At 42.3% G+C, this 14,203-nt stretch overlaps 1 protein-coding gene across 1 annotated transcript; it reads left to right on the forward strand.

The window, feature by feature from the left end:
* The first annotated feature begins 1,921 nt into the window (after positions 1-1,921).
* Positions 1,922-13,755, forward strand: gnb4b (guanine nucleotide binding protein (G protein), beta polypeptide 4b). The gene is made up of 10 exons (XM_072660840.1): positions 1,922-2,069; positions 5,430-5,539; positions 6,605-6,643; positions 7,507-7,613; positions 8,041-8,104; positions 9,284-9,446; positions 9,794-9,860; positions 10,123-10,324; positions 10,416-10,632; positions 11,131-13,755. Exons 2-10 carry the CDS (start codon positions 5,483-5,485, stop codon positions 11,235-11,237), a joined length of 1,023 nt encoding a protein of 340 aa, XP_072516941.1. The 5' UTR covers positions 1,922-2,069; positions 5,430-5,482; the 3' UTR covers positions 11,238-13,755.
* The last annotated feature ends 448 nt before the right edge of the window (positions 13,756-14,203 follow it).

Below are 14,203 nucleotides of genomic sequence, written 5' to 3' on the forward strand. Positions count from 1 at the left end.
AAATTGACTTTTGGCACTACATTTCCCACAATGCCTCAGCGTCTCATCAGCGGCGTGTAGCTAGCGCTTTCAGTCCGAGTCAGTTTTATCGGCGTTTCTTTGCGGATAAATAGACTTTTGTAAATATTTAAAAGAAATTCAGCTCATTATAACTATATAACTCACCACAAATACATTTTAACCCCCTAAAGCAAAGGCATTTATTAAACTAGCGAAGGCATCAGCTACGGTAGCCTGTGCTTTATTTATGCTAGCTGGTAAAAGAGGCCTTGATGTGTGTGACAGTAATATTACTAATATAATGCAATAGAATAGTTATATTATTATTAGTTACATTATTATGGATGTATTCTTAGAAATAATAATAATATGAATAATATAAAACTAGTAATAAGGCATACAAAGGGGTACAGCTGTGCCCCTCCTAATTCTGTGTGCCCCAGGACAACTAATCTACAAACGCCCCTACTTCAGATATTCTGTTGTTGATATATCAATATATCTATCTACATACAAATAATGGTAGCAGTCAATTACATACCTTGTGAAATTAATAATAAAAAGGAAACTTTAGTAAACGTCTGTGTGTTGAATCTACTGAGAGATCCTGTCCACAGCCATGGCAAGTTAAATGGGTCCAAATAAGGAGTCTGGTCTAGGTGAGGTTTCAGGATAGTATAGTAGGATGTATTATCCATAACATTAATACCACTGACAGCTGGTGAAGTGCCACCAAAACAGCTCACTGCTTGTCCGTCCTTGGAGCACTTTTGGTAGGTACTGACCACTACATACTAGGGAAACTCAGCAAGACCGGCCTAATTGTTTAGGGATGTTCTGACCTTGACTTTTAGCCCTCACAATATGGCCCTGGTAATGCCTCAAGTACCTTAGATGTACACCCTATCCTTCAGCAGGTGTCACTGTAACCAGAAAATCAATGTTATTCACTTCGCCTGTTTTATATATAGCTATATACATAAAGGTAAAGGTGCACGTAATTGTCACTGTACAGTGTGCACTGTACAGCGAAATGTGTCCTCCGCATTTAACTCATCTGGTAGTGAACACACACTCACACACTCACACACACATGTGTTAGGGGCAGTGAGTACACACACACACACAGAGCGGTGGGCAGCCAACTCCAGCGCCCGGGGAGCAGAGAGGGTAAAGGGCCTTGCTCAAGGGCCCAACAGTGGCAGCTTGCCGAGACTGGGAATTGAACCCACAACCCTGTTATCGATATCCCGGCGCTCTAACTGCAGAGCCACCACTGCCCATATATATATATATATATATATTGATTTATCGATATATCGATTTCCTTCATGAAGCATATTTGTTTACTATGATATGATGAATTCATCCATAAAAAGTGGATGCTTTCCTAGTTAATCTTTTTAATAGCCACAGGATAATAGGATAAACTACTGTGTCTGATTTACACACGTTTAACATGGCAATTAGGATCCATTATGAAATGTTTGTTACAAATTGCTAATAAATGTATTTTTATATGATTTTTAAAAAAGCTACAAAATATTATTAACCATATTTTACAATAAATAAAGTCCTTTCTGAGGACCAACAGCATCCAAACAGCCCTACTAACACGTGACGGCTCCGTTTCCTGTTTCTCATACTGGCGTTTTAGTTGAGGCAGCCGATGGACGATACCATCGCGGAGTAAAGGGGGGGTGCCAAACTAGTGTGACATTTTAAAACAGGCGCATATATACCGAGACCACTGATTTAATCGTCGTCTTTCAACATTAGTATTAACTTTATAAACTACCTGCTGTTTTCTTTTACAACAACCGTGCGCAGTCTTACTTTTCCAGAAGTAAATAGTGTGTGCTGACCCCTCCTTCGCTGCTGTTGCCATGTTCCCGTTTTCTCTATGGGTGTGGTGAATAGCAGCTCGGTGGAAAGGGAGCGGAGGGTGTGTGGCCCTTTAAATAGGTTAAAAATACTCAGTTTAGGACTTTAAACAGTCGGTTATTTAAGTGGTCGCCATGTGTAGGATTTAAACTAAGTTTGACTGTGGCCAGAAGAGCGTGTTTCAGGTACGGGTTTTAACGTTAAAGAGCAAATTACTCGCGGACTGTTTCTGCTACTGTTCGGCTGGAGTCGTGCTTGTGCTCGGCTCTGTAAAAGCAACAGGCTGAAGTGTGTGACTTATTACCAGATGCTCTATTTTATGGACACTAAATGTTTATAATGTGTAACTAGCTATATAATAAAGGAATAGCTGGCCGATTCATCCGCGCACTGCTTTTTCGGTGAACTGTCGCTGGCTAGCTAGAGAGGCAGGCTGGCTTGTGTTGGTGGACAGCTGATGTGTTTGTAGCTACGCGGCGTAAAGGGCACTGGATCCGGCTGGACTCGTCGCTTTCACCGCGGTTTTCACGGGTTTTCCAGTGGAGACAGCCTGTGTTTTCATGAGGAGGCTTGTGGGACGAGTTCTCGGGGGGTTTTTGAGATGTCAAAATCCGTGAAGGAAGTTCAGGTTGGGTCATTGGCAAGTGGTGCCACGGCGAGAGTGACAGAAAGGCACATGTTCACAGTGAGGCTGATGGTAAAGTTGATAAATGGGGGTTTGTTAAAGGAACAGTTCACGAAAACTTTTATACACATTTATATATTTGATTACCCCAAACGTAGTTTATTGGGCAGGACTTAGTACTGCAGTAGAAAGTACATTGGGTCCATGAAACAGGTCTTATGTACATCTGATAAGGTTATAGTAAGATATGTGCACTAGATGATGATGATTATAATAATAATAATAATAATAATAATAATAATCCAGGCTGTCCTGTAACCATATGGACTGAATATATCCTCCTCTGTTTGGATCTTTAAGCTGCTTTCTGGTTGTACCTGTCCATCCTGTTGCTGGCTGCCCTCATCCTCCTATTTTACCTTCATCTAAATAACTGTTTCTTCTCATAGTCCAGAAGAAAAGCTTCAGTTTGGCTGTATTTCTCTCCAAGGTTCTCTAAAACATCTCAATTATTCTTAAAATTTTTCCGATCCCACTTCTTTCACTTGTTTAGCTTTGCCATCCCTAAAGAACTGCACTGACCCTAGCCTGGACAGCTCTGATCTTTTCTGTAGTCCTGCTGCTTTTACAGACACTCATTTTTCATTTGCTTTATTTTTTAAGCAATTTAATTTAAAGCCATTTTTAAGTGCTAGTGGTTGGATGTGGTGCAACAGATGACACCACTACCTGCCAGTGAGCTACCACACCATCGATTCCCGGTCTGCGCTACACCAGTAAGAGTCCTTGGGCAAGACTCCTAACGCTAGGTTGGCCCATCTTTGTAATACGAGTAACCTTGTAAGTCGCTCTGGATAAGAGCATCAGCTAAATGCCATAAATGTAAATGTACGTTTTTAAAAACATATATGGCGTGTAGATTTACAATACAAGTAGACCCAAAGGCTTTCCCTTTCCCCTCCACCCCACCTTTATATCTCAAGTGCTTAATGAGATTAATAGGATCAGATAAACGTAAACATGGGCTAGATTAAGAAACGTACAGCGGAGTAGGGGTTCTCACTTAGTAGACCCTAGGTGTAGACAGGTCTGCGTGAATAATACGAGGAAGTGATTGTAACCATTGTACTGGGATTTGTGTCTGGTTATATGTACAATCATCTAATACAAGAATAATATCTGTGCTCCAACACAGCAGGAAAATATGTCTGTCAGTCGGGAAGGGCCGCTCAGGCCTCTTGGCAAGTAACCCCTCCATAGAGAAGGCACTTTTACTTTCACTTTTGTTGGTCTGAATTCGTCACCTCTACCCCTGAACGAACCACTTCTGCCAAGGGAGTTTCTTTATTAAGTGGGTTCTGAAATCAGTTTCCTTTAAAGGGGTGCGGTGATTTAAAGAGACACTCTGGCTGAAATGAAAAAATGAAAAATCACTGCCTCTGTTGTTTACATGCATGCTGATCATTCATAGCAATGCTGCAGTAGTTTCCAGATCGTTCATTTCCAGCTTAAAGACTTGGTTAATTTCCCCTTTTTGATGATGTATTTTGAAGGTGGGAGGATCTTCTTCTAAAAAAGGGAGCAGGATGACTGCAGAGTGTTTCGAAATGGGTTTTATTTCACTAGCTGCGCAATGCAGAAGGAAGCTAGACAGCTAGGATTACTTCTAGGATGCTGAATGTCCTGTCTTTGTTTATTGGCCTGTACAACGTTGGCTATACTAGCATGCTGGGAAGCGTAGCCAGAGAATATTCAACAGCTTTGATTGTGAGGTACTGGCTTTTTTTTTTGTTGTCCACTAAAATATTGTATTTTAACAAAATACTCCAGTAACCTTCTAAAATAATCTCCCTCAAATTTAAAAAGTAGGGGCTCTGAGTGGCTCAGTGGTCTAATGCACCGCCTCTATGGTCCGGGTGTCTTGGGTTTGAATCGTGACCATGTCAGTTCTGTGATGCCATGAGCTGTGGCAGGTCTAGGGGCTAGAGAATTGGGTGAAACTGGAAAATTTGGTCTGTTACACTGATGATGTGGCCCAGGAGCCACGAATTAGAATCCTAAGCCATGCCGCTTTGTCTTCAGCAGCCAGAGTCAGAGAGAGCACAATTGTCGCTACCTCCCCTCATCAGTATTATGCCGCATTGGTGGCCATTCAAAAAGAGGTGGTGGCTAGCTTTGCATGTGATGGAGCAGAGATGTGTTACGGGTTATGAACAGGTGGGTTAAAATAAAAAAACCGAGGAAAATCAGTCATTTGCACTCGCTGTAGTCAGACGCCAATCAGCTTGAGCTGTTACACCCCTGATATTAACATGAGTCTGGATATGAAATAAATACATGAACTAGTTTAAACTGGTAAAAAAACAATGAAGCTTATTTTACAACCCAGACAAAGATCAGACCAAGACCTCTCACACAGACTCGTCGAACCTGAGCAGAGCAGAGACAGCGCTTGGTTTGAAGGCCGACCCAGACCTGTGGACGGGAATTCGGACAGCAAACGCTAACACCTCATTCTGTCGTTTCTAACTGACCTGTAATAAAGAGTTGTTCTGTTTTTGAAACGAGCTACATTGGTATGGTAGGATTGTTCCCAGTGAGCCTGTGCCAAGTTGCACCAACGCACAGAGGACAATGGAGTGCCAGTGTTCAGTGCCCCCTTTTGTTGGTCCTGTCCAAGTGCCATCCTCTTGGCCAAGTGCCATCCTGGCCAAGTCTTGCCTTGATTAAAAGGGTAGTTCAGCAATATATTAAAGTATGTAGGCATTCAGGTAGTGACATATCTGGCATACCAAGTCCGCTTCCGTAGTCTTGCACTGGGGCTATGAGGCTAACCAAGCTAGTCAGCATTACTAAGTTCTCAGAAGACCCCGCTGCTTGATAGGAGTGGCTGTTTGAAGCCCGTCTGTCTGTGTTGCAGGTCCCAGCTGGTCTTCTCCTCTGCAGGTGTGAGGCGTGTGTCCAACAGGGGCGATGAGTGAACTGGAACAGTTACGGCAGGAGGCCGAGCAGCTGCGGAATCAAATCCGGGTAAGTACTAAGGACTCTAGGTGTAAAGGAGGTGTAAAGATGCATTGTGATGAACTGATTATATTTTTAATGTCACAACAATAGTCAAGATAGTATGTAAATAAGAATCTTCCTTGTGTGAAAACAAAATCTTTGACGTATCATTTTGTTGTTTGGTCACTACGGACCCCGGGGGGCTCTCCAGATAATTTTCTTGAGCCAATTATCAAAATATATGCACAAATACAGCCAATACCTAGGATATATTTGTGTGATTTCTGCTGCGTTTTAGAGCATGTTTAAATGGCACTCCGGTATAATATACCACTGTATATTGCAGAGCACTGAAACAATATCTTTGTAATTAATTATCTTGAGAAAAAGTCATTTTACTGGCATTTTTTTGGCCCAATATCGAAAAACACATCATTTTTACTTCCCCCGGTGTCCTTTCAGGGGCTCTGTAGCTTGCAGGTCTACACTAGGTTAAGTTCTGTAGACCACTCATGCTAGCAGACAGCCTGAAGGGTTTTATTACATTTATACATCAGTTATACATCAAATGGTGAAAAGTAAGTGCTATTATTTACAAACTTACTTACAATTTGTTCTGTCAAAACATAGTGCAGATTAAAGTAAAGGGGAATAATAATACAGGTGGGGTAAAAAATTAACTGATAGAACAACACAGACAGAATGGATCAGGTTGTGGGGTCTGAACTGTCGTAGTCAGAATGTAAACAAACAAACAAACAAACAAACCTCCAGCAGATAACAACCAATCTTTAGCATTACACCTTCAGTATTCCAGTACTTGAGTGATTTCCCTCACGTTCATGTTCATGTCCTTATCAAGGGGATTTATTATGTTGTATAATTGTTTGTATCCCAATACAGTGTAAATATTTGCTCAATGTATTCCTTGTTTTTAAATAATCTAATTTAAATGATTGTAAGGTCAAAGATTGGTGGGACTTTGCGTACTGTGATTCTTGGATCAATACCAGTTGCTTATGTTTGCTCATGTGTTATGTGTATATTTCATACTTTTTGTTTGTTTGTTTTTTTTTGTTTTTTTTTTAACAGGATGCAAGAAAGGCTTGTAGTGACTCAACTCTTTCACAGGTATGCGAGAACACATGTTATTAACTGTATGAATTGTAGAATTGGCTAGATTTGAGACATTAAGTCAGTTCTCATGATGACCCACGTGGCCTGAATTGTGGCAGAGCTAGAGCTATTGCAGTCTTCAGCAGTCTCTCAGCCTATCGGTCTATTGCGCTGCCATGGGGGCCCGGGGGGTCGCATATTCGAATCCCGAGCCATGCCGCTTTGCCATCAGTGGCCAGAGTCAGAGAAAGCACAATTGACCGAGCTTTCTCCGAGTGGGTAGATGGCGCACTCTCCCCTCATTACTTTAAGCAGTGTTGGCCAGTATAGCCGTCTGCTGGCTTGCTTTCCTGGCAATGTCTGCTTCTGTGCCGCATCTGCAGCAGTTTGAAAAGAGGTGGTAGCTGGATTTGCATGTGTCAGAGGAGACGTGTTAAGTCCGTACCCTCCTAGTATCAGGAGCATTGCTTGTGCTGAGGGCAGCTACGAACAGGTGGACAAGCGAGCTGTCCAACCTAAATACTGGTCTGAAGTTCTTGTCTCGCGCCAGTTTGACGTCTCTCATGGTTTCTTTGGGGACGCTTCCTTGCAACAGTGTGTTAAACTAACCTCGCCGTGTGGAGGCTGTACTTTAGCCTGGATTGCCCTTACTGTGAGATATTTACATGCTTCAAAATAGTGATATTAAATTAAATAATTAAATAACAGATGTGATTTGTGTCATTTATACACACAATTGGATTAGTCTATTAGAAATGATTGAACACTGTACGGCACTGTATTTAGACTAACTGTAACAAGCCCGTCATGTTGTACCTCTGATTTAATGTGTGTGTATTTGTGATGTAATGTGTCTTGTCATTTTGCTTGTCTGCCAGATTACAGCAGGTCTGGACTCAGCAGGACGGATACAGATGAGGACAAGGCGCACGCTTAGGGGCCATCTAGCCAAAATCTATGCCATGCACTGGGGCAGTGACTCGAGGTGTGTGTGCAGTTCGGTCTAAATGGTCTTCTGTCTTTTCCCAGCCTTTGACACCTCACTGGCACTATTCCTCCAGTGTCCATTACGGTAGCTGGTTTCCTAATGGGCACCACCCTGTTTCCTATTGAAATGGGTCTCGATTTCCTATGGTGTGTGAGAGCTGGGAGCTTGTGTGTGTGCGTATGTGTGGGTGTGGGTGTATTCATGTGTGCTTGGGTGGGGAATGTTTGGGATCTTGTCTCTCTGAATCACTGAAAGTGAAGAATACTGCTTTACTGCATATATATTACTTTACTCACTCATTTACAATAATTACAAATGATTGTAAATGAAGGTTCCCTATGGCCTGTGGTATGACATGTATGTCTGCGGTCTGTCTGTCTCTCTTTTTGAATGCTGGGCCTTTTTGTTTTGCTTTTGTGTTTAGGTTGCTTGTCAGCGCCTCCCAAGATGGCAAATTAATCATATGGGACAGCTACACGACAAACAAGGTAAAGTAATACCTGGGCCCTTCCTTCAGTTTCGGCTTTTAACCCTCAAGTTATTCATCTTGCTGTACTGTTCAAATGTAATTACATAATTACATTATCAATTACATAGCAAGGGGCGAGGCCCAGGTAATTACAGTGGAATGACAATTTCTCATCGCTGTCACACAAAGGATTAAATGATATGCAGAACTACATCCAAATATCAGCGGTATCGCATGTAGTTATATAGTAATACAATAAATATGCATGAATAATTATGTTCACATGCAGTGTCAGTGCATCTATAGCATTCGTCTACAACAGGCAGCATCAAGGGACGAGTGAAACACTCCATAAATTGGCAAGTGAAAGAGAAAAGAAAGCAATTACACCTCAAGGCCTGTAGCTGTAACTTGGGGTAACTTGTGATTTGGGGTATGAAGTATTCAGTCTTGTACAGTGTGAATTTTATTCACATAAAAAAGTGTGTGTATTAGCATTATCGTCAGCCTCCACTTGGTTCAGAATGCGTTCTTTAGCGTCGGTTCTCCCGCTGGTAAAACAGAGCGTTTCAGTGAGTTTTATAAAGGGTCAGATATTATGGTCTGTTTTCATGTTCCACTGTAAAATAGCTCCACACTGCAGAACCTCAACTCCTTTATTTACCTTTTGGGAACACAATGTTAAACAAAGGTTAAAACAAAGAACTGGACTGGTGATTAAAATACCTGATTCATTACAACATGCTTGGATCAGCCATGATCCACTGGATCAGATCCGGATATGCTGATCAGCAACATATATTTGCTACTCAAAAACCTCCATTTCTCCATTTTTCCACTTTACATACTGTGAATTGAGCAGTTTCATGATGAATGGACCAATAGACATGCTCCAGAATGATTTTTTTTACATTGACTTCTATTGAAAGCTAATAATTTCTTTTCTTTCTGTGAATTTTTATTCAAATTCATTCGTTTACATTGTGTGTCAACTTGCCCCCCTAATTGTTTCAATATGAAGCAATGACAAACATGATGCCAATATAATTTTAGTTTCTTTCAGTTTCAAACAAGAAAAAGTAGCTTTTCATTCAGGGTTTTCTTTTTTTTTTTTTTTTTTTAACCGGCAATAGCTAGCTTCTCAGGGTTCAGGATGTAATTGTGCCCACGTGTTCTTTTTATCTGTTTTCTTTCTCAGGTGCACGCAATCCCGCTTCGCTCGTCCTGGGTGATGACATGTGCCTACGCGCCCTTGGGCAACTATGTAGCCTGCGGAGGCCTGGACAACATCTGCTCCATCTATAGCCTGAAGACCCGCGAGGGCAATGTCAGGGTCACCAGAGAACTCCCTGGACACACAGGTAAAGACAGGAACACGTTTCAGGAACCCACGATAGCCATAACCAACTGGCCACCCGGTTGAATGAAGTACATTTGTGAAAGTAAAGGTGCTTTGAGTGATGCCACTATTGGTTCCGTGAAGAATCATGTCTGTTATAGTGATGTGAGTGTGACGGAGCTTTACATCAAGTAAAGATTCTTTAAACCTGGATATTTATACTTCACGCATCTCTGTTACAAGCATGGCTCTTTGTGGAACCGAAATAGGTTCTTCTATAGAATCACTCAAAGAAGCATTTGGTTGTAAATAAAGGCTTTTCTTTGATAAACTCTTAAATTTGCACCCGTGATCTGTCCGGCTCTGCAGGCTATTTGTCTTGCTGTCGCTTCCTCAGTGACAACCAGATAGTCACCAGCTCTGGAGACACCACATGGTAAGTTGAGGCTTGCTTGGCAATTTTTATGTTTGAATACTATGAATAATCAGTTCATCAGCAACGTATCTTTGCTGACACTCAGAAAACCCTGTATATCCATTTTCGCTTTGAAATTATGCAAATCAGGCTGTTCCACAGTGAACGGACCAATAGAAATGCTCCAAAATGTCCTAGAATAAAATCTTTACTACATTGACTTCCATTGAAACTGTTTTTTTGCATGACCCCAACAATGTATGTACATACTCTTGCTCTGCAGTGCATTGTGGGACATTGAGACGGGCCAGCAATCCACTACCTTCACAGGCCACTCTGGCGACGTAATGAGTCTGTCCCTCAGTCCCGACTCCAAGACGTTCGTGTCAGGCGCATGTGACGCCTCGTCCAAACTGTGGGACATCCGAGGTGGCATGTGCAGGCAGACCTTTATCGGCCACATCTCGGACATCAACGCCGTGTGTGTGAGTGTCCTGTTTGTTCAGTGTCTGAGCTGTTCTGATTCACACATAGTGCCCATCACTTGTAGTGAACCCAGTTCCTCTGGTCTTGTAGTTTTTCCCCAACGGGAACGCCTTCGCCACTGGCTCTGACGATGCCACCTGCAGGCTGTTCGACCTGCGCGCCGACCAGGAACTCATGATGTACTCTCATGACAGCATCATCTGCGGAATCACCTCCGTGGCCTTCTCCAAGAGCGGCCGCCTCCTGCTGGCCGGCTACGATGACTTCAATTGCAACGTGTGGGATACATTAAAAGGGGAACGTGCAGGTGAAGTGGTCGAGGTTTTTAACTGCATGTTTGCCTGTAGGTTAATAGTATTATTAGTAAGATTGGTACTTTACTCTGTGTGTACAGATGATTGTGGATGCCCCTTCTAATGAATGCATTCAGCTACTTTAGGTTGCACTCATTGCTGATGCACAGATGTGCAAATACACAAACACACAACTTGCCTAGTTCCTGTAGAGAAGTACTGCCAATAGAATAGGACTCTCTGGAACAGATAAACATGAACCCGTTGACACCATGCCTAATGTCAGGCATGGGCTAGAGGGGTATAAAGCCTGTGGAGCAGTGGGACTGTGTTCTCTGGAATTATGATTATGCTCCATCCAGTAGCCTTGATTTTTGGAAGTAACAATAAATGAGCAGGTGTCCCAATACTTTTGTCTATATAGTGCATTTACCAAGATGAGGTAGGTGGTGGAGAGAAGAGAAAAACCACAGTGATCGTAAGATGACTCACTGATGTCGTATCTCCCCCAGGTGTCCTCGCCGGGCACGACAACAGGGTCAGCTGCTTAGGGGTGACTGATGACGGCATGGCCGTGGCCACAGGCTCGTGGGACAGTTTCCTCCGAATCTGGAACTGAGGCGGCACCAGTGCTAGACTTTACAGAGGACTGACCATCTGCAACCCCACTACAGATAACAGCTGAGGGAACACCACTGTTTCTACTTTTCCACAACACTCCTTTTGTATTCACTTACTACAACACATTCCTGTGAAGAGGCCAGGCTGACTCGAGCAAGGTCAGGCGCCACGTCATTGAGAAACGACAGAGGCCTCATTGTGTTATATGTACATATAAATATGTATATGAATATAAATATGGTATATATGTACAGCAGTGTGCGTGTATATGCCATATATATATATAAGCCTATACAGTGATGATGTATATATATTTTGTAGCCCATCAGTTGTTTTCAGGGCTCTTCTTTTACAGTATATTTGAAATTCTGTGTGTAAAACATTGCACTCATGCCTGAAAGTCTTTAAAACAGTGACGTCAGTCAGGGTTTTCCAGATGGTTATTAGAGCACTGTCAATTAGTGCTCATGGGGACACTTAGAATGGTGGTGTAAATTGTATTTGAAATCATTATAAGGATCCGTTTCCTCAGTAATGATTATAGGGAAATTACTGAATTGGCTATTCCGCATGAATTTGACTGGACAGTAGGGCTGGGCAGTACAACAAGCAGACTGGGAGAACCAGCAGAAGTGTCAGAAAGCTGCACTTGAATTTCTGTAGGTTAACGGTTTTTAGATTTGACGCATGCTCCCGTGAGGGATGGGTATCTAGAAGGCATTGGGTGCATCTTTGGTTGCAAATATCAGCTAACAAATTTAAATAACCTATTTCCGGTTGTGAAAGGGCATATTTTTTTAGACCTGAAGCACATTATAGACCTGGCTTGTCACTTACTTAGGCTTAGCAGGCTACAGATTCTCCACAAGGGGGCGCTGTAGGTACTCAAATAGCTTTTGGTGCTTCACATCAATAACCCTGCACCCTTGTCGATTACAAATCGAATGTATTATTGTGCAATAGGCAACTTTTTAAAGGAGCTGCCTGAATTAGCAAATCAGCCACATTTACACTCCTTGGTTGGAACCCCAATCAGCCACAGCATTAAAATCACCTGCTTTCGGTCCCCTGGTGCCACTAAAACAGCTCTGACTCACCAAGGCACAAACTCCACAAGACCTCTAAAGGTGTCCTGTCCAAACTTCTGACTGGTAGCGTATATATTGATGATACTGTGATTATACTACAGAGATAGGGAGTGTACTGCCCAGCCCTAATGGACAAACAGAACACAGTACAATCACACTGCTACTGGTCAGATTAAATAGCTGTTCATGGACACAGAACATTATGACTGCAGTATTTAAAAAATGGAGGACACTTTGTCCATAGGTTCGCATAGAGCATTTATGTGGCCTTGGTCTGTCTCAGACAACTTGATGCCACATCTGTGCTCCAAAAGAGGCTGAGATCCGTGGCTCTCTCTGGAAAACCCAATCAGACATTCCTAACGCTTGCTTACAGGAGCAGTAAATTTGGGAAAAGCTTGGAGGAGGACAGACTCACTCTCAGGGTCAGGTTCTCAGCATGAATGGGAGCTTTAGTTGTTAAACTGTGGGTGAGGTTGGATCATGGTGACGGAACACTATAAGGCAAAATAGCCATGTCTCCTTTCTCCTGAAGAATGCATTAGTGAATCGGTTAGAACCACAGCAACCGAGGGTGGCCAAAAAATGCTAATTTCACTAAAAATAATGAAAAGATCAGCCTGAAATGAACATAATGTGAACGAAATGATGCCACATTAGCTAGCTACATACTTCAGCCATGGCCTACATTAGCTACATACTTCAGCCATGTCCACCGGTGCCATTACTTAAAGCATTCCGACCAGTGTGTGTCTGATACTACAGGACTCAGATTCACGGTTTTGTACGAAAAACAAGGACCTTTTGCTACGCCTTCTTGTTTACCATCTTTTGCACTCGTAACATTTTTTTCCGCTCTATGTTCAGCATTATGGGCTGCATTTACTACAACGAGGCCTTCTCTTAAACCTTAATGTGTTAGCTAGCTAGCTTTCTAACAAGCGAGCGCACTCACGGTTATTTTACGTGACTTTTAAAGCCCTGACCCTTAAGTATGAAGAGGACAAAAAGAGTATTCTGCAGCCAGTGTTTCAGTGAAGACCGAACAGCATTAACAGTCCGTGGTCAGTGTTCTCTGAGAGCACCTGCCATACCTGTGCTGAATCAGAGGGATTCATCTGCTGACTTATGAAGCAGAATTGCCAGAACGTGGCTTGAATTTTTCAAAACCGAAGGCCAGCACAGGGCCCCGGAGTAGAAAAAGGACTTGCCCGATCATGCGTCTTACTTGTTAATGTTGTTTTGAGCCAGTAAAATCAGGGCCTTCATGCCTTGATGTCTTTTATAGTGCCATAATGTGGACTAATCATATGTTAAGAAATGATTTTTATAATCTCTCACCAGTTTTTTGTATTTGTACAGTGGCTTGGTGATAATGGTATGTTGGCATAAGTTGATATTGTATTCAATAAAAAAAAAAAAAAAAAAAGCTTTAACCAAATCTGATGTTTCTGATGTTTACAGATTGTTGTAGCTCGGATTGGATTTAGGTCTTATTTTGTATATGATTTCAAATCTGATTCAAACTGGTTTGTTTTCCACACCATTCGGTCACAGCGGTTCCAGACATCCAAAATGCACCTCAGGAAAGTGTGTCTTGCATATTAACATGTTGCAGCATGAACAGAGTTGAGGTTTGAACCTTTAGGTTACATTTGTCCTGTGTGTTGTTGATTTACTGACGGAGATCTGAACCTAAAGCCTGTTTTCTCTAGTAAACCTCTACGCTGTCTTCGCAAATTAGCAAAATGAAGGTACCTTAGAAGGCAGCGTTTTATAGAAACTTCGAGACAAAGTTTGGACATGACTCTGTACCGTCCAGCCTTCAAACGCTGCCTGCGTGGGCAGCATTTATTACATCTCAGACACAGCCATT

The sequence above is a fragment of the Salminus brasiliensis genome, chromosome 17, assembly GCF_030463535.1.
Source record: "Salminus brasiliensis chromosome 17, fSalBra1.hap2, whole genome shotgun sequence".
Classification (NCBI taxonomy): domain Eukaryota; kingdom Metazoa; phylum Chordata; class Actinopteri; order Characiformes; family Bryconidae; genus Salminus; species Salminus brasiliensis.